The 23,713-nt window shown below is 42.3% G+C and overlaps 5 protein-coding genes across 7 annotated transcripts; 2 read left to right on the top strand and 3 right to left on the bottom strand.

Moving 5' to 3' along the window:
* Positions 1-588: 588 nt before the first annotated feature.
* Positions 589-6,106, bottom strand: slc22a17 (solute carrier family 22 member 17). The gene is made up of 10 exons (XM_061265309.1): positions 5,585-6,106; positions 4,628-5,143; positions 4,115-4,218; positions 3,894-4,048; positions 3,653-3,818; positions 3,096-3,220; positions 2,920-3,025; positions 2,625-2,848; positions 2,172-2,283; positions 589-1,966 (listed from the first exon to the last, which is right to left on the bottom strand). The coding sequence occupies exons 2-10, from the start codon at positions 5,099-5,101 to the stop codon at positions 1,690-1,692; spliced, it is 1,743 nt and encodes a 580-aa protein (XP_061121293.1). The 5' UTR covers positions 5,102-5,143; positions 5,585-6,106; the 3' UTR covers positions 589-1,689.
* Positions 6,107-8,357: 2,251 nt separating this feature from the next.
* Positions 8,358-11,117, bottom strand: cebp1 (CCAAT/enhancer binding protein (C/EBP) 1). 3 transcript variants are annotated; one of them, XM_061265683.1, is made up of 3 exons: positions 10,089-11,117; positions 9,244-9,495; positions 8,358-9,172 (listed from the first exon to the last, which is right to left on the bottom strand). In XM_061265683.1, the coding sequence occupies exons 1-3, from the start codon at positions 10,089-10,091 to the stop codon at positions 8,864-8,866; spliced, it is 564 nt and encodes a 187-aa protein (XP_061121667.1). In that variant the 5' UTR covers positions 10,092-11,117; the 3' UTR covers positions 8,358-8,863. The 3 variants fall into 3 exon arrangements, with proteins under 3 accessions (XP_061121667.1, XP_061121666.1, XP_061121665.1); XM_061265682.1 differs by having other exon boundaries at positions 9,244-9,528; positions 10,089-10,995; XM_061265681.1 differs by having other exon boundaries at positions 9,244-9,531; positions 10,089-10,926.
* On the top strand, positions 10,480-12,756 carry ngdn (neuroguidin, EIF4E binding protein). Its single transcript, XM_061265680.1, has 11 exons — positions 10,480-10,543; positions 10,797-10,856; positions 11,055-11,126; positions 11,243-11,380; positions 11,456-11,540; positions 11,612-11,664; positions 11,741-11,843; positions 11,936-12,110; positions 12,176-12,329; positions 12,409-12,475; positions 12,593-12,756. Exons 1-11 carry the CDS (start codon positions 10,523-10,525, stop codon positions 12,610-12,612), a joined length of 948 nt encoding a protein of 315 aa, XP_061121664.1. The 5' UTR covers positions 10,480-10,522; the 3' UTR covers positions 12,613-12,756.
* A 750-nt stretch (positions 12,757-13,506) lies between these two features.
* nrros (negative regulator of reactive oxygen species) lies at positions 13,507-17,832 on the top strand. The gene is made up of 3 exons (XM_061265679.1): positions 13,507-13,851; positions 14,373-14,490; positions 14,606-17,832. The coding sequence occupies exons 2-3, from the start codon at positions 14,386-14,388 to the stop codon at positions 16,526-16,528; spliced, it is 2,028 nt and encodes a 675-aa protein (XP_061121663.1). The 5' UTR covers positions 13,507-13,851; positions 14,373-14,385; the 3' UTR covers positions 16,529-17,832.
* A 384-nt stretch (positions 17,833-18,216) lies between these two features.
* On the bottom strand, positions 18,217-23,697 carry LOC133143679 (endophilin-B1-like). The gene is made up of 9 exons (XM_061265768.1): positions 22,051-23,697; positions 21,568-21,709; positions 21,164-21,292; positions 20,946-21,079; positions 20,706-20,798; positions 20,096-20,185; positions 19,698-19,798; positions 19,394-19,625; positions 18,217-19,293 (listed from the first exon to the last, which is right to left on the bottom strand). The coding sequence occupies exons 1-9, from the start codon at positions 22,111-22,113 to the stop codon at positions 19,186-19,188; spliced, it is 1,092 nt and encodes a 363-aa protein (XP_061121752.1). The 5' UTR covers positions 22,114-23,697; the 3' UTR covers positions 18,217-19,185.
* Between the last annotated feature and the right edge of the window lie 16 nt (positions 23,698-23,713).

The raw sequence follows: 23,713 nt of genomic DNA, 5'->3' as shown, positions 1-23,713 counted from the left end.
CTGCTAAACAAAAGTGGCACATGATGTCAACAGTATTGGTTTTCATTCAACAATAAATCCTCACTGGGAGGTGCCTGCAATTAACATTCAGTACATTTAATCTTCCTTGGCAGTCAATCATGGGAAAGTTTGATTTTGCCCTTTTCATTTGTGGCTCTTTTGTTGGGTTTGAAATTATTCTTGTTTGTCCTTTTCTGGGAAACTCATCTGAAGGTCCAAACTACTAAGACAATTCAGAGCAAGGACGTCATCTTTTTTCCCCAACTTTCAGTTTTTCCACAACTTTGTGTTAAAAATTTCACTCTCACCTATTAGCCATTGTTTTATGACCACGGTGGAATATTCCAGTCCTTGTGATTTATCCTTTCTCCATGTCTTACACTTATTGTTTTTTGGGTCTCATAAGCTTTCTGTGTATTTTTAGCTTTGGCACAATGCATAATGCTGTGCAGGTGTGCCTAACATTGTGACTGGTACATGGAGTTCCACATTCCGCCAACAAGCCACAAACAAATAACCAATTGGCAAGTTTTGTTTGTCTTTCATAAGCGCTCCGGTTTGTTTGTGGTCCGACACGAGACGCGGAAGTTTGATGGAACCAGTTTTATTGAACGGTAAATCAGGTTACAGAGTTAACTGGGTTCATCATTGAACAATTTTCAGACACACTATTATGAGAGTCAATTATTCCGAGGAGGTACTTAAACGTGAAGAAACAGTCAGGAAAAAAAAATCCCTTTTAACTAGGCATCACCAGTGCAATTGAGTGAGCCCACCAGCAAATTTTTCTGACTGCAATCACGACATCCAACATGAGCGAGAAAACAGTCAGAGGTGGAGAAACACGGAGGACCCTTCATTAGCTCCTGCGAAGCTTCATCATTGGGTCCTTTCTACAGCATCGACAAGACATTCAGCATTCGGTTTAAATTAGTAACCGTGTGAACTCCTACTCCACTGAGTTTGCATCTAAAGAGGTACTGTAAGCTTCCGAGGAACAAAAAAAAGGCCTTCAAAGTGCTTCCACGCATGCAGCTCGGAATGTTGCGACATCTTTTGCCTTCATGCCCGAACTATCATTTCGATAGATACTTTATTGATCCCCGGGGGGATTCAGAAAAACGTATCGATAGAAAAATGTATTGCTCAGATTATTTTGAGGGTAATAAATAAAATGATGATCCTCCAGCTCCGGGCCAGAGTTACACTTTGAATTGGATCCCTAATACTGATTAGTGTTTAGTTGGGCAAGTCTCATTAAGCTTTGACGGTGCTCGACGCCGCGCAGTCTCCTCTGCGTAGAAATGCACATCTTTCCAACAGACTTAAATTAAAAAAATAATAATAATAATCAGGAAAAGTATTTACAGCAAACAACAGTTTAAAGGTGTAACAGGATACGTCTGAGAACTGTGCCCCTACGTCAGATGGTGGAGGTTTCAGTTCACTAACATTAAATGAAGAACAAGTTTTGGACTACAACAATAAAACGTGACACATGCCCGAGGGGAGGGGGGGGCTGAGCTGAGCCACAAAGATGATAGTGTTAGGAAGATTTCAATGTGCGGATCGTCGCCATAAGTTAAAAATCTTGACAGCCCTTTTTATCTCTCAACTCTCCTTCCTCCATGAACATAAATGAATGTCGTGTTCCAGTGGAATTGCACACGCCACCTCCGATTCCTTCTTTTAAGTCTCCGGGTTGGGCGTGGCCAGCAGGGGCACGTTGTCCCGCCTCCTCCTGCCCAGCGGGGGACGCCTGTATTGTTCCCCGTCGGCCAGAGTCTGAGGCAGCGGCTTCCTCTTGCTCTCGGGCAGAAGCAGGATGGACAACACGGCCAGCAAGGCGAGAGAGGAATAGACCACGTGGTGCAAGAAGTAGCCGTAGTGGTTCCTCAGGTCCATGAGTGGCGAGCTGAGGCGGCCCACGCAGCCCAGGGCCAGCACAACGCCCACGCCTGTCCCTCTGTGGACACACGCCCTCGTTTTTTTTCTTAATCCAAACATTTGCTTACCGACATTTGTTGCGGCGTATTTTACGAGAAGTCAATCTCGCTGGCCAAACAAAAAACGATAAACGGGGGACTGGATTTGGGTCATAAAAGGATTACTTTGGCGCCATCTTCTGGCATCTTGCTGCTAAAACGTGTGTCGAGTGAGTGCTTTGCTACCTGATGACAGTGGGCATGATCTCTGCAGTGAGGAGAATGCACAGGGAAGCGGTGGCCTGCGATGAGAAGAGGCCCATCACGGAGAAGACGGTGATGGCGTTCTCACTGAGATCTAAAAGTGGAAAGACGGGAGATGTTATAAAACAGGAATGGAGCGGTGTTGCCAAACACCTGCTTGTAAAGAAATAAAAAGGCATGTGCCAGGAAGAAAGAACACACGTGATTGCTATTACATCATACTATTAACACTCTGCGGGGTGAATATTTAACTTTGTTTATGCGCTACACCTTTTGTGCCACAAGAGGGCGACAGAGACAAAGATGTCGATTTAAAAAAAAGAAATCAAGATTCAATAGTTTTGAGTCCATAATTTTCCCAAAATGTGTGTGAGATTGTTGAAATCAATCTCTATCACTCAGATGGGCAAAATATAAGAAAATGATTCCGCTTACACTTCATAAGTCCCAGTAGGATTAAGGAGGCCAAGCCCGTCATCGTCATGAAGAGCAAAAGGATGCCACGCCGACCGCATCTGTCCACAGTCACCCACAGCAACACCCAGGCGGCGCCGCCCGCGCACACCGAGAGGAGGTACGTCCAATAAAAGCCGGGGGCCGTGCCTCGGACGTCGCCTCGGAAAGAGCTGTAGCAGTGGCTGATGCCGTGAGAGATGAATCTAAGCGGAGAGAAAAGTGGTGATAACCTTTCGACGGGAAATATGATAAGAACCCGCGGCGGATGTCTCACGAGGTGAAGCCGAGCACGCAAATGTTCTTCCAGATGTTCCTACTGTGGACGAGCTCAGGGAAGGAAAGGTGGGGACGCGAGGAGGGCGTCGGCTCCGAATCCAGCTCTGAAAACAGCAGGATGGAGTCGCAACAACAAAGCGAGGGACGCCCGCCAACCTATCGCCGCGCACGCACCTGTGAAGCTCTCGTCATCCCTCAGATCTCTGCTGGAGTTTCTCCTCTCGCCGAAGGAATTCATGTCGCTGTGTCGCTCGCACAGCAGGAGCCAGCGAGGAGACTCTGGGAAAACTCCAGGAATGCTGCAGGCAAGCAAAGTGAGGCGGAAATAAAGCTGACCTTTACCCAGCATCGTACGAGTGGATTTGTGATTCATAGGCCTTGCACTGTGGAAAATAATCCACCAAACGCCCCACGTTTGCGGTTAATCTGTGATTATGACTTTAATTTAGTTTGGAAGCAAGAATGGAGCGATTTACACACCCTTGACAAGGTTGCTTAAACGCATATTGACGTGAGCTAAAGAGCTCAGTGTGGCGAGGGAGTTACGATCGATGCAATCCCCCCCCCCCAAAAAAAAGCTTGTCAGATGCAATTGAGACGCTTTATCAAATGCCAATCAGGAGCTCGGCCGCCTGCACAATCCCAATGAAGCTTTATTTAGGATGAGTGGTTGTCTCAAGTCTTTTGTCCATACTCTAAATGGATGGTGACAAATTGAAGCGGTCTCCTACCCGTAGCAGAGGAAGAGCGCTAGCGGGGCGGCACCGGTTCCCAGCAGACCTCTCCAGGACTGACAACCGAGCGCCACCGCCAGCAGGAGCAGCTCCCCGGAAACAGTCATCAGTCCCGCCAGTACGGTAGATATCAACCTGAGCGAAGGCTCACACAACTCCAGCCCTAAAAAAAAAAATCCAAATATTAGCTCAAGGGGAAATCATCAAATGATATTTTTGGGGTTCTGAAGAAACTTACGCGAGATGTAAAGGATGAGGTAGACCCCGGCGTTGGCAGCCGCCAGACAGAAACGCATGACGATGAAAATGGAAGGGTACGGGGAGACGCACACCAAAACGCCAAACACCACCGAGAGAGTGAGCGACGCCAACAAGGTCTTGGAGCGGCCCATTCTGTGAAGAAAACAAATTGTCGTCGTCTTGCGTGTGAATAGGTGCGCGTGGGTGTGTTTGGGTCACCTGTCGGCGGCGAAACCGAGGCCGAGGCAACCGGTCAGAGCCCCCAAAATGAAGCACACCTCCTCCACTGGAACCAGCCAATAGCGATCGCACACCAGATCCCACTACATGAAATAGATGCTAGTTATTTGTCCTGAGCGAGTAGAATGACATCAAAACTTTAATCACATGTAAGCGAGCCACTGATTTTTATTACCACCCGAGCAGCTAATGATGCAGTCTGCTGAACGCCGAGAGCAAAATGACTTTTAATGATCTGCAGAGAGCAACAAACAGCGGGGGAAAGACGCTTGCAAATAAAAAGGCCTGGTCTAAATTGGGAGCCCCAGTGCAGACACATAAAATCTTGTCAAATCATCTCGGCGGTTCTTGTTGCGCATTTGCAGACTCGCAAACATGTTGAAAAACTCCCCGGACCGGTTTTGTGACTTTGCTTCACATGCCTGTATGAGCTGTCACAGAATGTTTGAATAGTCCACTCCTGCTAACGTGACCAACAGGAAGGTCCTATACCTCAGTTACGATGTTGTTCTTCAGCCCTTCCGTGACTTTGTAGTCCCAGCCCGCCTGGCAGTCCACCACGACCGACTGGGTCCCGTTGGCGTACTGCTTACACTGGGAAAGCTCTCCGCTCTCACCGGGCCGCAAGCCTTTCTCCCAGGGCAAGGAGATGTTCAGCATCTCGGGCGAAGGCGACGGCCCCGGGAGGTGGCAGTGGTGTGGCGAGGAGAGGGTGATGAGGGGGTCGGAGGAGAGCAGGAAGGCCAAGAAGAGATTGGGAAGGATTGATAAAACAATCAGGACCCTTTGCTTCTTCCGACCCAGAGCCAGGACCATCACCTCCCCCGTGGGGGGCAACGAGGGTGGGAGCGGGAGGGAGGAGGAGGACGGGGCAGGGGAGGATGGCACGGGGGATGTGGGGAGGGATGGAGGAGGAGGGGGACATGGGGAAGGAGAGACAAGAGGGGGGGAGTCTGGCGATGTCATGATTGACTGCGGAGGTGCTTGATGGAGAGACGGAGCAAAGACCTAAGAGGGGAAGAATTACACAAATGTTTACATCACATGAAACAATTCAAAGCCATAACTTGGGAACATCTTATCATCCCAGATGTTAATAATAATATTCATCATAAGGCAGTACCGATATTTTGTTCCTGTTTCAAATGTTTCAAATTCAGCTAGTTAAGAAGACTTTCCACCATTGCATGGCAACCTTCCTTATGGGTGCAGCCAGTGTTTCCCAGCACGGGGAACCTTGCACAGAGGAATCCCACTGGGTTATATAAGAGTGTTTTGTTTTTTTCCACGAGGGGTGGAAAACGTGAAGGGAATGCAAGCCAAAGGGGCAAGAAGTCCACAGCTGAGACACACACACCTGCCCCCCCCCCCCCCCCCAAAAACAACACAGTGGTCATAAACAAACACGACGACCGCGTGGTATCAAAAGAAGCACTGATCGTGACTTACCCTTTTTTTTTTTTTTTTTTTTTGGGATGGTGTTATTTATTTGCTGCGTTCTCTTCCAAACGTCCCGAACATTGCGGAGTGCGAGCACAGCCTGCTCAGAGTTCTTCCACGGCTGTCAACGCACCTTAACGCCAGTCTGTTTTGTGCACGATTAATCGAAAATCAAACAACATTACTCTCGGGTAACAAAATAAACAAATAAACACCCTGACCCATACAAGGGCACGCTAGTTGTGTTTCAGCTAACTGGCAGCGACTGGAATGGTGATGAAGCTTGTCGGGCGACAGGCAGTCAGTCGCTCCTCCTCTTATTTTCTCGGTGTATTTTCAAACGTTAATAATTTCCATTCAAGTTCGGTCTTCCGATGTGACGAATTGTCAAAGGAAACATCTGACACAAACGCGTGTCGTCATCCAGCCGTTCGTGGACAAAGAGCTTGTGGAGAACTGCATTGAGGGAAGGCTTGTGGGAGCCTCCGCCGGCGACTTGGATTTCGGCAAACTTCGGCTGCAATCGGTAAATAGGCGATGACGTCTCCTGTCTCGGTGCTACCAGACATCCTCTATCGAGTGCAGAGCAATCGATAGATAGGTCGATCGATCGATGGTTAGATCTTTTTATTTTTCTTTAATATGATTGACAAGACAAAAATTGATGTACCAAATACTAAATGGCCAAAATAAATGGCTAATTATGCGTTAGAAAACTCATTGGAAAACTGTATAAACGCTACATGGCCACATGGTGGCGCTACAAAGTTATTATCACTCAACTGCACAATAACTGAACTCGATTTTGACTCACGGCACAAGAATTTAATGACTTCTCCTTTCAACACGAGACACAAGGATTGCGAGATTTTATTTGCAGATATTCTTTTTTTTCCATTTAAAAGAAAGTTGTTGCGTTGCATATTTTTCTGCAATTTTCGGCTTTAATGGATATAATTTACACCTAAGGGATTTTTTTTAAAGCAATTAATAATTGTGCCAAAATAGTTTTTGTTTTTTATCTTTTGCACACATTACAACTCTGAGCAGTAAAGTGCAAACCACACTAGTAAAAAACTGCTGCGTTAAAGTAAATACAAAAAAATTAGGCCAATTGCATTTTTTTAATTTGCTGTTTTAAGAAATGTCAGCGAACTGTCAGCACAATAACAACAAAAACAGGATTTTGCAAAGTGATGAAGAAATAATTTTTTCATACTTGAGTATATTTTCAGACATCTAACTATGACTATTTTTTTGACATGTTTAACTTTTTGTACTCGCCAAATTTGAAAACATATCTGTTCTTTCTCTGTGATGCGATTCCTAATATCGCGTCAGTGAAATTTGAAAATAACGAATGACTGGATTGTCAGAGATATGCATATGCTTTGTGGTGTTGTGGTAGGGGTTCATATATTCTGCTACTTGTTGGGTAATTTGGTGGCGATTAGATGAAATACAGTCTTTCCTCACCCTGTGGAGATGTCGCAGGACCACATATTGCCCCACACGATGCTGCGGGACATTTCAACAGACACGCTCAGGTCAAACAAGAAGTCAGTGTTTGGTGCTCGATATGTGACGGCCACTGGGTAATCTCACATGTTTCGCCACAGCGACATAATAGTAATTTTGCTGTAATTCAAAATCATCAATAACCCATTTTGTTTATTTTACGACTGATTTGATGTGTCAAAAACAGGCGAATCTTAATGATCTTCATTTCTATTATCCTCAATGAACACCAATCAGAATTGAAGATTTCCAAAATGATATCTTGGTGTGAGTCTGGCTTCCCCTACCCCCTCCTCTGTGTCTCCTATCTCTGTGTCCCTTCACGACCATCACAGCCACAGGAAGGCCCTGGCAGCCCCAAACGCTGATACTATCTCTACGCTCCCTCATCTCCATTCTCCGCTGTGTCGAAATCGTACCCATCTCACAAAGGGAAACCGCTAGTGAACAACGGTCCGTGACATGACGTCCGTTTCTGTGGCTAGACGACTTATGGTAAATGATGTGGCGGGTGGATGCCATGTTCCCTGATGTAAGATACGATACATAATGTACGCAATGATGGACAATACATTCGCTTGCATCACATCGTTATCTATGGGAAAGAATTTAGATAGATTAGATTAGATTAGATTAGATTAGTAGATAGATAGATAGATAGATAGATAGATAGATAGATAGATAGATAGATAGATAGATAGATAGATAGATAGATAGATAGATAGATAGATAGATAGATAGATAGATAGATAGATAGATAGATAGATAGATAGATAGATAGATAGATAGATAGATAGATAGATAGATAGATAGATAGATAGATAGATAGATAGATAGATAGATAGATAGATAGATAGATAGATAGATAGATAGATAGATAGATAGATAGATAGATAGATAGATAGATAGATAGATAGATAGATAGATAGATAGATAGATAGATAGATAGATAGATAGATAGATAGATAGATAGATAGATAGATAGATAGATAGATAGATAGATAGATAGATAGATAGATAGATAGATAGATAGATAGATAGATAGATAGATAGATAGATAGATAGATAGATAGATAGATAGATAGATAGATAGATAGATAGATAGATAGATAGATAGATAGATAGATAGATAGATAGATAGATAGATAGATAGATAGATAGATAGATAGATAGATAGATAGATAGATAGATAGATAGATAGATAGATAGATAGATAGATAGATAGATAGATAGATTAAAAAATGGGACTTTGCAAAAACAATACTTTTGTTAACCATATTTATTCATTATTTTACAAACACCTCCGCAGCTCAAGACAGAACATGAATATCCCTGCTTCCATTTATTCTCTGTAGCACTTATCCTCACTAGAAACTATGATAATGCTCTGTTTTGATGTAACAGGCTGCAGTGGTTGAGCGACATCACACAAATAAGTGATTTGAATATTTTGACCTTCTCGCATAAGATAAGGGCACCAAAATATTGGGAACACCTGATCGTACAGTCTACTAGCCCCAAAGTAATAAAGAGATTGTAAATGCCTTTTTTTTTCAGTTCGAGTCAAACTGAGCATCAGTATCTTTGCACAATTGGGATATAGTTCTTGTAGTGGTTCTCCTTGAATTGTGCAAGTGCTTAACAAAATTATTAGACCACCATGAATCGTTTTTGAAGCACTTCATGATGCTGCCGCATGTTCTCATTTTTATGACAGGTGATCTAATAAGCGTGTTGAGCACTGAACCTAACCAACTGATTGTTCTCTGCTCAGACGGCGGTGACCCCCGCGGCCCCCTCGTCACTTCCCGGCAGGTGCTGCTGAGACAGGATATGTCGGAGAGTGTCCAGCTCCTGTGAGAGCTGTCCGATCTTCATCTGCAGCTTCTGGTTCTCCTCTTGCAGCTGCAGGGCCCTCTGTTGTGTCATCAGGATCCTCCTGCGCGCTTTGTCTCGACTCTTCCGCACGGCGATGTTGTTCCTCTCGCGTCGCAGCCGATACTCTGCGCTGTCCTTGCTGATGCTCCTCTTGGCCACCGGCGCACGCATGGTTGGCAAGATGAAAGGAGGAGAGAACTCCTGAGGAGGACAGTTGGTGTTTAGTGCACATCACATAATGTATAACAAGCGCATGATTTCTTGTCTCTCACCTGCAAATTGTTGCCGTGGTTCTGATGGTGGTTCCCAGAACTTGCGGCGCCGCTGAGACAAGAGGACGCGTACGGCAGGTACGACAGTCCCATCATCTGCTCGTCTATTCGGTCCTCACTGCTCCCCCTCAATCCTTGCGACTGGCTGTATGTTATCATGTCCATTGAAACCAAATTGGATGAGCCGGCAGGGCTTGAAGATGTTGGGTTCAATGTCACGTGGGCTTGATTCTGATATGGAGTCATCCACTCCTGGATGACAGAGGACACCCTGGATTCACACATCTGCTAGGGTTTAATAAAATACTGGTGTTTAATAAAAACAATTTCAAATGTTTTGATACAGAAAAAAATAATCGACATGGAGAGAGTAACTATTTCTGTTTTATGCAACAATGTGCATATTTTAGAACTGTTCCAAATATTTGTGCAGGGATTAAATTGGTATTTACCTTTTATATTCTATATTAGCATCTTTGATTTTTTTTAAAAATGTGGTTTAGATTGAATCAAATTGTTACATTAGTGCTTAAAAGGTGTAAATACGCAGAAAAAACATCATCACATCCTAACAACCAGAAAAAAATGATAATTTTTGCATTTTATAATTCTATTCTGTACTTTGTTTTTATAGCTACAAGTTAATTACTACAAAAAAAAATATGGACGACATTTCACTGTCTATAAAATTAAATGCAATGATGACATATAATGCAAAGTACAATTTTGCTGTTATGCATTCAATAACTTTATTCTACTACATTTTTTGGGGTAGAAATTCCTAGTTGTACTAAAGATTTATAGCTTTTAAGCACAAAATTTCCCCAAACAAATATATGACTTACCATGACGACTTTCTCCTCAGACTCTCAGATAATGCTGTCAGGTTGTCATACAGGTTGACAGTTTGATGCTAAATGGTCTGAGGGGGAGAAAAAAAACGATTCCCCAAATATGTACCCCACGCCCCCTCCACACCAATACCACATCTCTCTCTCACTCTCTCACGCAGTCACTCTCTCACACACCAACACGCACATACACACAGAGTATGATGTTAAATATTGGTTCACAAAGGACACTAGTAAAAAAGCTGTCAACATGAGATTACTTGGAATAATTTATATTTGATACATATTTAATTCAAAATATATTTTTTTACTCATTCTGTAGACTGAGCAGTTTAGGGCTTAATGGTTTTTTTCCTTGTGTGACAGAAAGAAATCGTTTAGACCTATTTTGTCCCACTGCGACTTCCGTATTATTTAGCAATGCCAAAATGGCTTCCACCGTCGACAACGTGAGTGAGCCTGTGCTAGCTTTATTTGACTTTTTATTTGTTTACATTTTTGTGTGTCTGTCCCATTCATAATTGTGATTGAAAGTAGCCGATGAGGAATTACTTAATGCGTAAAATCAAAATAAGGAAATGCGTGTTGTCAAAATGACGATGGCTAGCCAGTTAGCCACACACATTTGACCATTTTCACAACTTGTGCATTTTGACGACTTTTCACCCTCGTTTGTAATATAACCACTCAATTTTCTTGCAGGACTTGATTGATAAGGATTTGCCCGAGACTGTAAACCTGCTGAATAGCCTCGCAGAACAGGTAAATTCGTTGTGTGTTACGTTCTTGTATATTAGAAAATAATTGTGTATAATAAAATGTATGCTAAGCACAATAGCAAATCAAAGATTCTTTACTAATTTGTTCAGGGTTAATTTTGTTTCATTCACTGTTGACACACAATACTGATTAATACAATTTATTTAATCTGTTATTATTATGACCCAAACTTTCCTCTAGGTGGCAGCGGTTACCAGCCATGTTCGAGAGCTGAGCACCAAAGTTAAAGATGGTGTGTTTCAGACAACAAAGGTTTGTGCAGAATAGAAATTTAAATTTATTTATTTATTTATTCATAAATTGTTGAATTAATCTACTTCAAGTTTAATGCCTAGTTTTGCCCTGACTTTCTGTCTTCTTTGGGTCAGGGTTTGTCATTTCTGGATCTTCGCAATCATCTGCTGCTCTTCTATCTTCAAGACCTCACTCATCTGATCAGCATCAAGACACAAGGTGGAAAAATAAAAGAAAGTGAAGCCTTAACCCGACTTGTAACAGTCAGGACGGTAAGATGTTTACTGCCAGTAACTACTCTCTAACGGTGTATTATTAATTGTACTAAACGATTCTCTTTGTTTTAGGTCCTGGAGAAGATGCGACCTCTTGATCACAAACTCAAGTACCAAATTGATAAACTAGTGCGCACAGCTGTCACTGGTAGTTTGGGTAAGATGTCATTAAAGTTGAATACTCTTATTTGTATGACAGTGAATGAAACCTGAGGTTTGTGGTTTCAGCTGAAAATGACCCGCTGCAGCTTCGTCCTAACCCGGAGAATCTCATCAGTAAAGTGCGTGTACCTGTATTTTTTCTTTTTTCCTATTCAAAATGCCTATTTGTTAACGTTATTTTAATTTTTGTAACAGCTGAGTGAGTCTGAAGATGAAGAGGGCCAGGTATCAGAGAAGAAAGTGGCCCACTCCGCTGACAAGAAATACATTCCACCCAAGATTGCGGCTGTGTATTATGGTAATGATTTTTTTTCTTTAATAATCCCGCCCACATTCCTGTTTATTCCAGCTTTAACAGTACTGCAAAAAACTTCATTCTATACCCACTAGATGGCGACATGACAGAAGCGGACAAAAAGAAGGCTCAGATGGAGCGTCAGCGGCGTATTGCGTTGAGAAGTTCTGTGATCCAGGAGCTGCGGCAGCAGTACAGCGACGCGCCCGAGGAGATCCGTGAAAAACAGGACTTCCAGAATGAGCGAGAAAGCCGCGAGGAGCTACACAGGTGTGTCAAGGTGCGCTTTGTTTTATGGGACGTGCTCACTAACTCTCATTATTTTCCATGTGCAGGAAAGATTTTGAGGAATCCATGATGGTTCGACTGAACGTGCCAAGCCGAGATAGAAGCGGCAAAAAGCGAAGCGTTATGTCCATGTCTGGTCAGCTGGGTGGCATCACACACTTTGGGGACATTACAGCGCTGACAGGTGGTGAGGGCGGCCAGGTAAGCAGCGATTTAATTATTTCCTGAGAACCCAACATGTAAAAAAATAAAATGTATGCCTCTATGCTTACCGCTTCAGGATGCTGATAACCCTCAGCCCAAGAAGAAGAAGAAGCAGGTCATGAAGAAGAAAACGAAAAGAAAAGGTGAGGGCCAGCCATTCTAATTACTTTGCTGCAAATCAGTTCAATTGGACAGTCTTCCCATTAATGGAAGAAATGTAGAAAAAGCACTTTTCTGATAACGCATTTGTTTCTCTACAGCCTTCAAGAAGCGCAGATAGACCAGAGTGGAGCTGTCATTTTGATGAACTATAAATAGCTGAAATATGTGGAGTCCCCTCTTCAGCTCAAATAACCATTGTTGTGACCATCAACAATTGTTACATATTAAATGTCATGCCATTAAATAAATGCTCACATCGTAATTTTTTTTTTTCTTAATAAAAGCTTTCCTATAAACGGTCATTTTTTTCCAAGTAAAAAAAAGCCTTACTATTAGATTAATTTACTTCCAAATTGAATTCATGAATCAATTGGTTCACGACATTTAATTGTGCCACTTATGATCATACCGTACAGCCTTTAAAGGAGCAGTACTTGTTTTTAGGTACCTTTGATTCGCCACAACAAATCATGTGCAACAAGATTGTTGTTGCCACACTCATGACCTATGGCCCAGCGAGCCACTTGACTTCCTTATTCCTTGTTCCCTATTTTCACTGTTGGGTGGATACCAAGGATAAATCATTTGGGTTGAAATGCAGCCCTCTGCAGGCCAACTAGTTGAAACATCGTTTGTGGAATATGAATCAAACATGCAAAATCTACCCGTTTTATCCATCACTAATCAGCTACATAAAATTGGTGAGCCCTGATTGGCTGTGACCAGAGACCAGTGGAAAAATGGCCGACCCCTAAGATGGATAAAAAGGGGTCAATTGTGCTGCCTAATTCACATTCCACAAACAATATCAACATTCAACGTATTCTCGTAAACAAACTTCTTGTGCTTCCTCTTAAATAATGCAATTAACTCTCTGATTGCCGAAACTATTCCATAGATAAAATACAAGACTAACTACTCGATATTGTAGCAGCAGTCCTCAAACCGAGCAGGAAGGGTGTGTACGCTGACTGGTTTCCTCTCCATATCTGATCACAAGAGGCCAAGTTAAAAAAAGTGCACTCTGCCAGGCTTTGTGGTAGCAGCTGCACTCCCGACAGAAATTCTAATAAGTGAGATATAACAGCAGGGCTCTGCATGGTGACGAGAAAGAAGAAAAGTTAAGAAGAATTTGCCTTCCTGTGGCCCCTTTGAGCTTGAGAACCTCTCTCTGATTACAGCTTGTCCATGTGACCTGGTTTCCGTTGCATGCTTCCGCGAATAGTAAAAGCGAGGTGTCAATGCTTCTGTCAGAGGACGGCACATGAAGAACACGCACGACGGCCGAGAGAGAAGCAGCGATATGGTCACGGGTGCAGGCAGCGGTGGCTCGGGGGATCCACGCCTTACCACCTCTGTAAGTTTGATGCATTATGCACTTTTTAGGATTGGAAAGCTAACTGGTGCTGTCTGAGAAGCAATGGGAAGGATTGATTTGAATGTTTATCTATTGGCGCAATGCACATTGCTGATCTCGCTATTTATTATTGCAAGTTTGTATTTATTTATTCTATTTATTTATTTATTTATTTACTATTTATATTTATTTTATGTGTTTATTATTGCACAAAAAAGAAATACATGTTAGAAATATTTATTTTAAAAAATATATTAAGTGTCAGACTTATGTATGTAAATTGAATGTAATTAGGGGATATGAGCATGACAAAAATTCTATTATCGATTATTGTTTTATGTGTTATTAAATTGAGTCACTTTTGGCTTTATATTAGTCATCAGACTAAAAAAAAACTTGTGAGTTAATACACATCAAAACAAAAAAGGGGAAACAAAATAAATAAATGCTGCTTGGAAATCAAATTTACAAGAAGGGAGGACTCTGACTTTCCGTAAAAAGCCTCTTTGTCCTGTGAACAGTGAGGATGTTAAAATGTCAGTTCACGGCACGTCGTCCATCATCTGTTGCTTACTGCTACCCATGTGGATCCTCCTCGCACCAGCCTCAAGTCATCCACAACACAGTCAGTGTAAGATGGTAAGCTCTCCCATTCATACTACTGTAATATTCAAAAAACAAAATGGTGGTTACAAAGGTCAAAATTAATTAATTTAATAACCGAGCAGTGTGTGTTCTCTCTCCGTGTGTGCAGACGCAACGAACGGCTCTCTGCAACAATTCCAACCTCACGTCGGTACCGGCGGGACTACCAAGCAGCACCGAAGAACTTCAACTCAATCACAATCTTCTCAAGACACTACAGGACGACGCTCTTCAGTATCCCTCGCTCACTACCCTCAGTTTAGCCTGCAACCAGATGGAAGGATTGCATCCAAACACTTTTCAATCTACCAAATTGTTAAAAAATCTTAATTTGGCAATGAATAATCTGTATGTTAGCTACACGCAAACCAGCGATGCTTTAAAGACGCTGCCCGGGATCAAATTTTTAGATCTATCCGAGAATCGGTTAGATGAAGAAATGGCTGCCGTCCTTCTTCAAAATCTGACATCGCTGGAGTACTTAAATCTTTCGGGGAATCTCTTACGGCGTCTGGACGAGACGTCGTTCAGAGATCTTCGCCAGGTGAGAGAGCTGGACCTGCAGAGGAACCTCCTGTTTGAGATCGACAACGCCTTTGACGGCAATCCCAGATTGCAGCGGCTCAACTTGGCCTTCAATTATCTACCTTGCTTGACGGACTTCCACATGAGCCAGCTGGTGGTTCTAAACGCCAGCCACAACTTCATCGAATGGTTCATCACCAGGCCGGACGCGAACGTCACTTTTCAAATCGAGACGCTCGATCTATCCGATAACCAGCTGCTCTTCTTTCCGTTCTTACCCGAGATGAGCCGCCTACGCAATCTCCACCTGTCCCACAACGTTGTGAGTTTTTATGAGCACCTAACGGACAACGTCACATTCCCAAACTTGACCTCCACTGTCGATTTCCACAACCTGGGGAGGAACACCAGCACCGTCACGGCTAAGCTATGGGACGACAGCCTTCACGGCGACGTCTCCTCGGTGGAGCTTCTAGATCTACGAGGAAACAAGTTGCAGTACTTCCCACGGGGATTCATCCGTAAAATGCCATCCCTGTCCAGACTGCGGATACGAAGCAACTGTCTGGAAAGCTTGAATCTAACATCCGAGCGATTCTCGGCTAGCTTGTTGGAGTTGGACGTTAGCGACAACGGACTGATAGAGATTGCAGCGGATGATGTTACGCTGAGGACGCTTAGCAACTTGACGTACCTTAACCTCAGCCGGAACGATCTGGACTGCTCATCCTCGAGACGATTGTTCAGTTTACCGGGTCTTCGGTCAATGGACCTCAGTTACAGCAACATAGGGAAATGTCTCCGTGAGGCAGGTGTAGCCTGGAACACCACTGAGTCCTTGAGGCAGCTTTTTCTCAAGGGAAGCCATCTTGAGAGAATTCCACCATCTGCATTCTCTGGACTCGCTCTCACGCATTTAGAACTTTCCGACAACCCTGGACTAAGAGGCCAGCAGTCGATCAAAAGTCTGAGCAGAACGTTACAGCACTTAGGTTTGGGAAACACACACGTTGGGGAATTGGACTTTGCAGATTTTCTAAATCTGAAGTCTCTGAATATTTCATGCAACTCCCTCGAGGATCTTCCGGCTTCAGTGTCAAGTCTTGACTTAAGACAGCTCGATTTGAGGGACAACAAGTTGTCGACGATTCCCTCGGATCAGGCCGACGCGTTAGCTTCGAAACTTCACACCGTTTTCCTGACGGGGAATCCATTCAACTGCTGCCGAAGCGAATGGTTCAGGACTTTCACGACAACAAAGACCGTCCACGTGGTCGGCCAGTCGGACATCGAATGCGCGGATCTCTTCCAAACACGCAGCATTCGGCATTACCGCTCATTTTTGTGCCGTGACGAAAGCGGAGAATCTTTTTTTTGGTACATCCTGCTTTTTGGCACCATTTGCATTTCTTTCGTGGGCATTGTTGTTATTGTAGTTCTCACACTCAAGCCCAAAGTGATCCACAAATCAATCAAAAAAAAATATTTAAAGCCTACGTCCTACTGATGTACGTTTACCTTTCAGTCCAGCATTAACGTTTGATGGACAACCTGGTGGATTATTGACAGGCTAACAATGATCATTTTATCCTGTGGTGCTTTGATTAGGGTTGGCAATAAAAGTTTTAACCATTATAAAAAAGATTTTATTTCCCACTGCATGCACCGTTAGCATGTGGTGCAAAACCACAAAATGTAAAACTGCGGCCGTGGCGCCTAGCTTTGTGTGAACGTGCGCTTCACACACACACACACACACACACACACACACACACACACACACACACACACACACACACACACACACACACACACACACACACACACACACACACACACACACACACACAAGTGGTGTTGTGCAAGCTGTTGTTATAAGCAGCAAAGGAAACAAGAAATTTCCTGTTTTGCGCAAGTGTACAGCACACTGCCCAGTTCCGTATCTCAAAGAGGAGGGTTTCCTTCCTATCCGATGGAGGGCCAATGAGGGGCACTTTTGAATGCTGATCCTCGTGCTCGCTAACCTACTAACTCTCAGAAATGATGCATCAACAAGCTTTAAAAAATAATAATTTCTCAACAGTTTGTATGAATTATTGAGGAGCGGGCAAGTTGTTGATATCTGCCGTTACAGCAGAATGCATGAGGCCTAACCAGAAGGTAACCAGAATACCGCTGTGGTGATGCTCAAAGGTCACGGCGGTTGAAGAAGTATAAATCGAAACTACCATAATTATTTTTTTCTAAATGGGGCAAGTAGACAATTATTTAATTTTTTTTTTTTTTGCTCATTAAATATAATATAATTATTCAGCAAACTGAATGATGTTTTCTCAACAAGAGCAGAAATACAAACCACAAGTATTTATCACGTTCAAAAACACTTATTTGTAGAAAGAGGAAGCGCTTAATGTGAAGTTGCTGAGTCTACATTAGTAGATTGTGGGAGATTTTTTTTTGCGCCACGGACATGTAAGATCATCATTTCAAGGACTGGCCTTTATACAAATATATCAACTTATTATATATATCAATATGATGAAATAAAATGATACTACTGGCATTAAAACAAATACAAACCACATTAAAATAAAACTCACCATTAAGTATCTGCTGTTTTGGTCGCTGTCACCGCAGAAAATCTTGCTTCACATACAATGTGAGAAAGAGAAGCAGGGTTTGTGCTTTTGTGGCGATTTCGGGATATTCTGCCTTGATTTAAATCCAGTTTTCTTTGTCTTGGAAGTTGTAGCCTCTTCTTCTGTCTCCTCATTGGGCCTTCAACTTTTTATAAAGAACTTTCCAAACATCTCTTTTTCTTACTCATTTTTTTGCTACGAGCGTCTTTACCTGAATCCACCTGTGTCACGAGACATAGATGCAGCGACGGATGTAATTGGGAGAGAATCTCCCCTTTTTTTTTTTTTTAATTCTTACTGGGTGGTTGGGGACCCCTGGTGTAAACCATAAACATCTTCAAAGTGGACTTTTTTTTTTAATGACATAGTTTACAAATAAAAATTAAAGATCATTGCTGTGGACTTTATTGTGATAATTGTTAGGTTGATCACAGTAGTTCCGTTGATATAAGGCACAGTAGTATACTGCCACCTGGTGGCACGATCTGCACACTTCACTGTTCATTACAAAACGTCATAGAACTACTAAATTATAAGAAAGAACTCTTGAAACAAGTTTGTATTTTATCTTTTATTAATGTTTCCACTTTCCAATTGTTATCAAGCAAATAGCATGGATTTCACACAGTAATTAAGGCACCATTTGATACTGAGATGCAATTCGGGTTGGGGTAGGATCCTGATGTGTTAGCCGTGCCACACATCAGATCAGATGATATCAAAGATATATTATTCAGCGCGTCATATGAAAAAAATCGAATCATTTGCCAACAATGCATGTAGCAATAATTTAAAACTAATAAAGTAGCCTTGGGTTGACCATTTCCTACAGAGATGTGACAATTAGGTTTTCCAATTCGCAATAAATATGTAAGAAAAAAAACATTTGAACAACTTGTCCATCTCAACAGTGTTGCAATTAATGCAAGACAAAATAGATGGCGTAATAAAAGTTTTTATAATTTGTTTTAAATAAATTTGGGGATTTAGTTGCTACGAATTTCATCTGGCACTTAAAATTGCTCACAAATGATGTTAAACTTTCCCACTACCACATCATACACATGTACAACATTCATTATGATTAAACCTATTCAGATTTAAGTTATCCGTAATGCCACCGTGAGATAACGACTTGAACTAGCATCGCCCAGCATTTGTGACTGAAGTAGATTCCAAAATATGTACTTAGCGGCAACAATCTGAGATGTGTACACATTTCTGAGATATTCATATTATGTAAACAAAACAAAAACACTTTGGGAGATGTTCTGGAACATACTGCTGTTTGGATAACATAAAAAAACAAAGGCATGGAAAAAAGGCAACTTTTTTTTGAAATGTAAGGCAGTTGGATACTAAAACATCTTCTCCGTTCCCCCCCTCCTTTCACTTGCATGCATTTTACTCCAGCTTTTTGAGTTCAAGTATCCTGACTAAGAGTGCCGGACTTTTATTCTTTTTCCTTTAATATATATACTGTGGAAGTAACTTGACATGGCAGCATAAGCTCATATCCGAAGACTCAGTTAAGTAGCTCCAGGTAGGTAATTGGCACTTTGCCCTTCTGGCTGCCTCGCTCTCCCATCAGCCAGTCTGAATCCATGCCTGGCACGCTGCTGACTGTGATAACCTGACAACACACACGGGAGACATGTCAAGTGCTTGTCACCCAAAAAAAAAAAAAAAAAACACTTCAAATTCAAGATAGCACTTGTACAAGAGTGGCTTACCTCATCAGCCAGCAAGGAAAGCTCACTGCTGCTGGCCGCGTCGTAGTCGTAAAGGACTCTGGCCTTGCGGCTGCCGCTGGAGCTGCGCAATTCGCTGAATCCGCCCGAGGCGGTAGAGCCGCCGCGGCTGGAAGAGGTGGGCAGGGAGGCCGACACCGGTATGGTGGGCACAGAGATGCTGGCCCCTTCCGTAACTGACGACTGGTTGTTATTGGAGAAGGTTGACGGGAAACTAGCAGCGGAGAGGAGAAACAAGAGTGAGATGCCAAAAAGCTGCTTGATTGTCCCCCAACGATTCTCGTACCTTCCCAGCTGCTTTTGCAGATCCACCATATACTGGTAACATTGCGCGTAGTATATCGTCTGAGCCTCCACCAGATCATTCAAGCAGCGTAGATGGTGTGCCTGATCCCGCACAAGAAGAAATGTGTTAAGTCACCCGCTTCGCCTTCAAATCCGGACATGTTTTTATAGCCTCATTATTTCAGCTGCTTTGATGCTAGCATGATAACAACTTGGCTAATGCAACAAGCCTTTGAGTGCAATAAAAGCGCATTAGCAGTAATTAGATCACGTTTGCACTTTGGCAACTGTCAGGCAAGAAAAGTATTTGAAATTTTTTGTGCGCAACACAAGTTTTTCTAAATGTGTCGTGCGATTGAGATGACGCGCTGTGTTCGGGCAAACTTGCAATATACACACATGGGTGCTGCTGACGCCTTCTAGCAGCAGTCGGGTGATCTCAGCCTGACGGTCAAATTCACTCTGAGTCATTCTCAACTCCTGTTCTGCCTGCGGGAGAGATTATTATTTTTTTTTTTAGATCAACTCCACCATAGACACACGAGACAAGTGACTTGGGGATGCGATGCTTTTGCTGTGTGCATGGATGTCTGGATGAATTTTGGTTTTGTTTGCTAAGGTCAAACATAGCTCCAACATTCCACTTACCGCTGTCACTTCCTCTGCTCACATCTGCTGCGTTGCAATTTAAAAACAGTGACACAAGTTAGAGCCACAGCTGCCGTGTAACTACGGATCGCACTTAAGGCGACATGCCTTTGTTTTGACGTGACAAAAGTGCGACTTTGAATGCCACACAACACAGTATTAACAACAAAACTTTGGAATTGAGGATCTGAGGTTTTATTTACACAGAGTCATGTGACTTCATACGGCCTTACAACTTTGTTCAAGAGGACATTGCCTCATATTTTTCGGGAAGAAACATTTTCAACATTGAAATAACTGTGACACTCAAAATGTAAACAACAACTAGATGAAAAGCGATGATTTAGGATCACATACATACCACAGCTCGAGCATCAGCCATGCGGGCTTTCTTGAGTCTTGTTTTGGCCGCATCCAGATCCAAGCGCTTGACCTGCAGCAGCTTTCGTTCTTTCTGGAGACAAATAAACAATTTCCGGGTACTGGTTTTTTTTTTCCACTAAATATTTTTCAAACATTTCGTCAGGTATAGTTTACTGACTACAGGCCAACTGTTATACAACCACGAGCATTGTGTGAATGACATCAAATGAGAAATCACCAGGATTGTTTTGAAGTCCCCCTCGAGAAAGTTCCTGAATGGGGTCAGGAAATTGATGGCAGAACTTTGAATTAACTCTCGCTCAGCGCCGCCAATCTGTTTCTGGGTCTCGCCACATTTGATCAAAGCATTTCCTACAATAGTGAGCAGCACAAACAAAATATTGGGTAATAGCAGGCATAGACTGTATGTGGTACAAAAATATAGATGATAGTCACCATAAGCAGTGCCAGGACCAAATTCATTCCCGGAGTCAATCATAGACTGGCCCAACAGTTCATGATTGTTCAGTCGTGTCGGGACCTTTTTTTCCAATTTCTCATACACAAATTCCTCAAGTCGGGCATCTGGAAATTACAAGGGAAACTCAATTACAAAGTCATGAGACAACAGTAAGGGAGCCATGTACGGACTACTGTCAAATAGAACACAGTGTGCACAAGAAAGCTTCAAACAACGTGACACACATTTGGGAAATACACCTTTAGGAAAACAAAAATACAAATCCAGTTGATCTCATCCAACATCTTGAAGATCTTATGTGCTGGCAAACGTAAAATTCCACATACTGTACAAATGGAATGTATTTATCCTATTTAGTTATAATAAAATATGTTCTTACTTGGGTTGGGCTGTAATAAGACTTCCGTCTGCTTCATAATCTTCTCTGTCCATTGCTTGGTGGCCTCAGCTCTTACCAAAAGATTCTCCAAATGGGCATCCAACTCTGTCTTCTCAGCCTGGCCAAACTTCTCTTCTGTGAACTTTTAAACGAACCAAACACAATTATTTGTAACGTTAAGCATACTTTTTGGGATGGAACCTCTCATGTTATCAGATGGACAAAATTCAACGTCATGCGTCCAGCTAATGAAGAGCATTATCTTAATAGAGGCCTGTTTTGATCGTTTGTTAAACTAATCGGCACGCAAACATTGCCTGCTGCAGTTGACGTGTGGTTGTTACAAACATCTCCATGTTTAATAAATATTGATTTAGACAACACAGCCAGTGGCGAAGTTGTGACATTTTCAAAGGTATCTGGGAGGGTAAGCTAGCAGCTAATTAGCAATAACTTCCACTAGCAAAAACGTTTAAAACTTACTTGCACAGCACGGCTCAGAAAAGTACCCGCATCTGCAGCGAGACGTTTAACATTAAAATCCATGACAATTGTGATAAGTGAATCTTGATACTACGGGAGGCTTCTTTCAAAGCAGTCCGATTTCCATCTCTTTGCAAAACGTCACTGAAGCAAGTTTTGTCCGGAGTTCCACCCAGCTGTTGAATGTAACAAAGATGATAGTACAGCAAGAGTATTCCCTCTTCATCAAAAGCAACTTGATCTATACTGCGCATGCGGGATTTTGGTGACGTCACGTTTAGGGGTCATGTTGTCATTACGATCTTTTGTTGCACACTAAGCTTTGAAAACTTTGTTGTTTTTTGTGCTTTGGCTTCAAGGTAAACCGTTTGGGGCAAAAATTATTGTGTGTTTTTTATTTTAAATTAGATAATCAGCTGCATGTACACACATAACCTAGAGTAATTGTCAAATAATAAAAACAAATAATCGGGAAGGCCCCATTCCCTGCAATTACTTAGCGCTACAACTGTGGTTTATATATTGCATCCACACAATCCATATAAATCTGTCCATCCACCATGAACAGGTTGCCTGGCAACCCCAGGGCACATATTGACAACCATTCAGCTTTAACTTAATGGACAATTTTGAATCTTCAAAAATCCCTAACATGCTATGAGAGGAAGAAAACTATGCAGGTACAGGCTGGAAGAAATCTTCAAATGCAGAATCTCAAAAGTGTGAGGCAGTCTTGCGAATCACTAGTCCACCGTGCTGTCCATACATCAATCATTATCACTACATGGCCATGAACTTTTGACCTCTCAATCATCAGCCATCAATGGCTTTTTTTTCCAATCCAAAATATTGTATGCTGACAGTAAGAGTGCACATATAACAGTATTTTAATGCCATGTATATTAACTCCAGGTGGTGGAGTCACTTGGGACTCGTAGGAGGAGGCTCATCTGTCTCATGTCAGTGAACGTGGGTGTGTTTTTGCTGTCAAGGCTCGACTCCAAAATATACAATCGTGACAACATTCACAAGTGGTGTCATAACTAAGCCTCTCTGCACCTTGTCAATGCCAAATTTAATACATGGGATAGTTTTTGAACTTATAAAAATATTGTCAATCCGTTCACAATTTAGTTGACAACCAATTTATATAAAAAAAAAAAAAAAGCTCCCTTGTGGAATTGGATTTTGGCAGATTGGGGGGAAACAAAACAACAACTCTTCAGGTCTGGATATAATTATGCCAGACATGCACGACGACCCGCTGTGTAGGAGGAAGTCAGGCTCAGGGAGAAATCAAAAGACTTTCCTTCTGTTTGTTACCTATGCACTCTTACATATTTACCCAACGAAACAATGTTGTGGAAATTTATTCATCATCAGCTTCATTCATGTGATATTCTGAAACCACGCTTTGACATTTTTATAGTGAAAATATTTTCACTCTGGGAAAAGATGAACCGGTTGTTATATTTCTGTATATTATTTTACATCTGTAATGTAAAAGTGATCAAGCTGTTCTCAACTTCAGACTTGTTGTGGTAAGTGCTTTAAATGAAAAGTCAGCACTTTTCAGAAGGCAGAACAGCTCCTCTGAGGGAAGCATTATTTTCAGTCTCACGTTGTTCCAGTAGTAAATCTGCTCTTTCACTTCTCAATAACC

This window comes from Syngnathus typhle, linkage group LG19, assembly GCF_033458585.1.
Source record: "Syngnathus typhle isolate RoL2023-S1 ecotype Sweden linkage group LG19, RoL_Styp_1.0, whole genome shotgun sequence".
Classification (NCBI taxonomy): domain Eukaryota; kingdom Metazoa; phylum Chordata; class Actinopteri; order Syngnathiformes; family Syngnathidae; genus Syngnathus; species Syngnathus typhle.
Note: the sequence above shows the minus strand (reverse complement) of the source record. Positions and strands in the feature narration are given on the sequence as shown.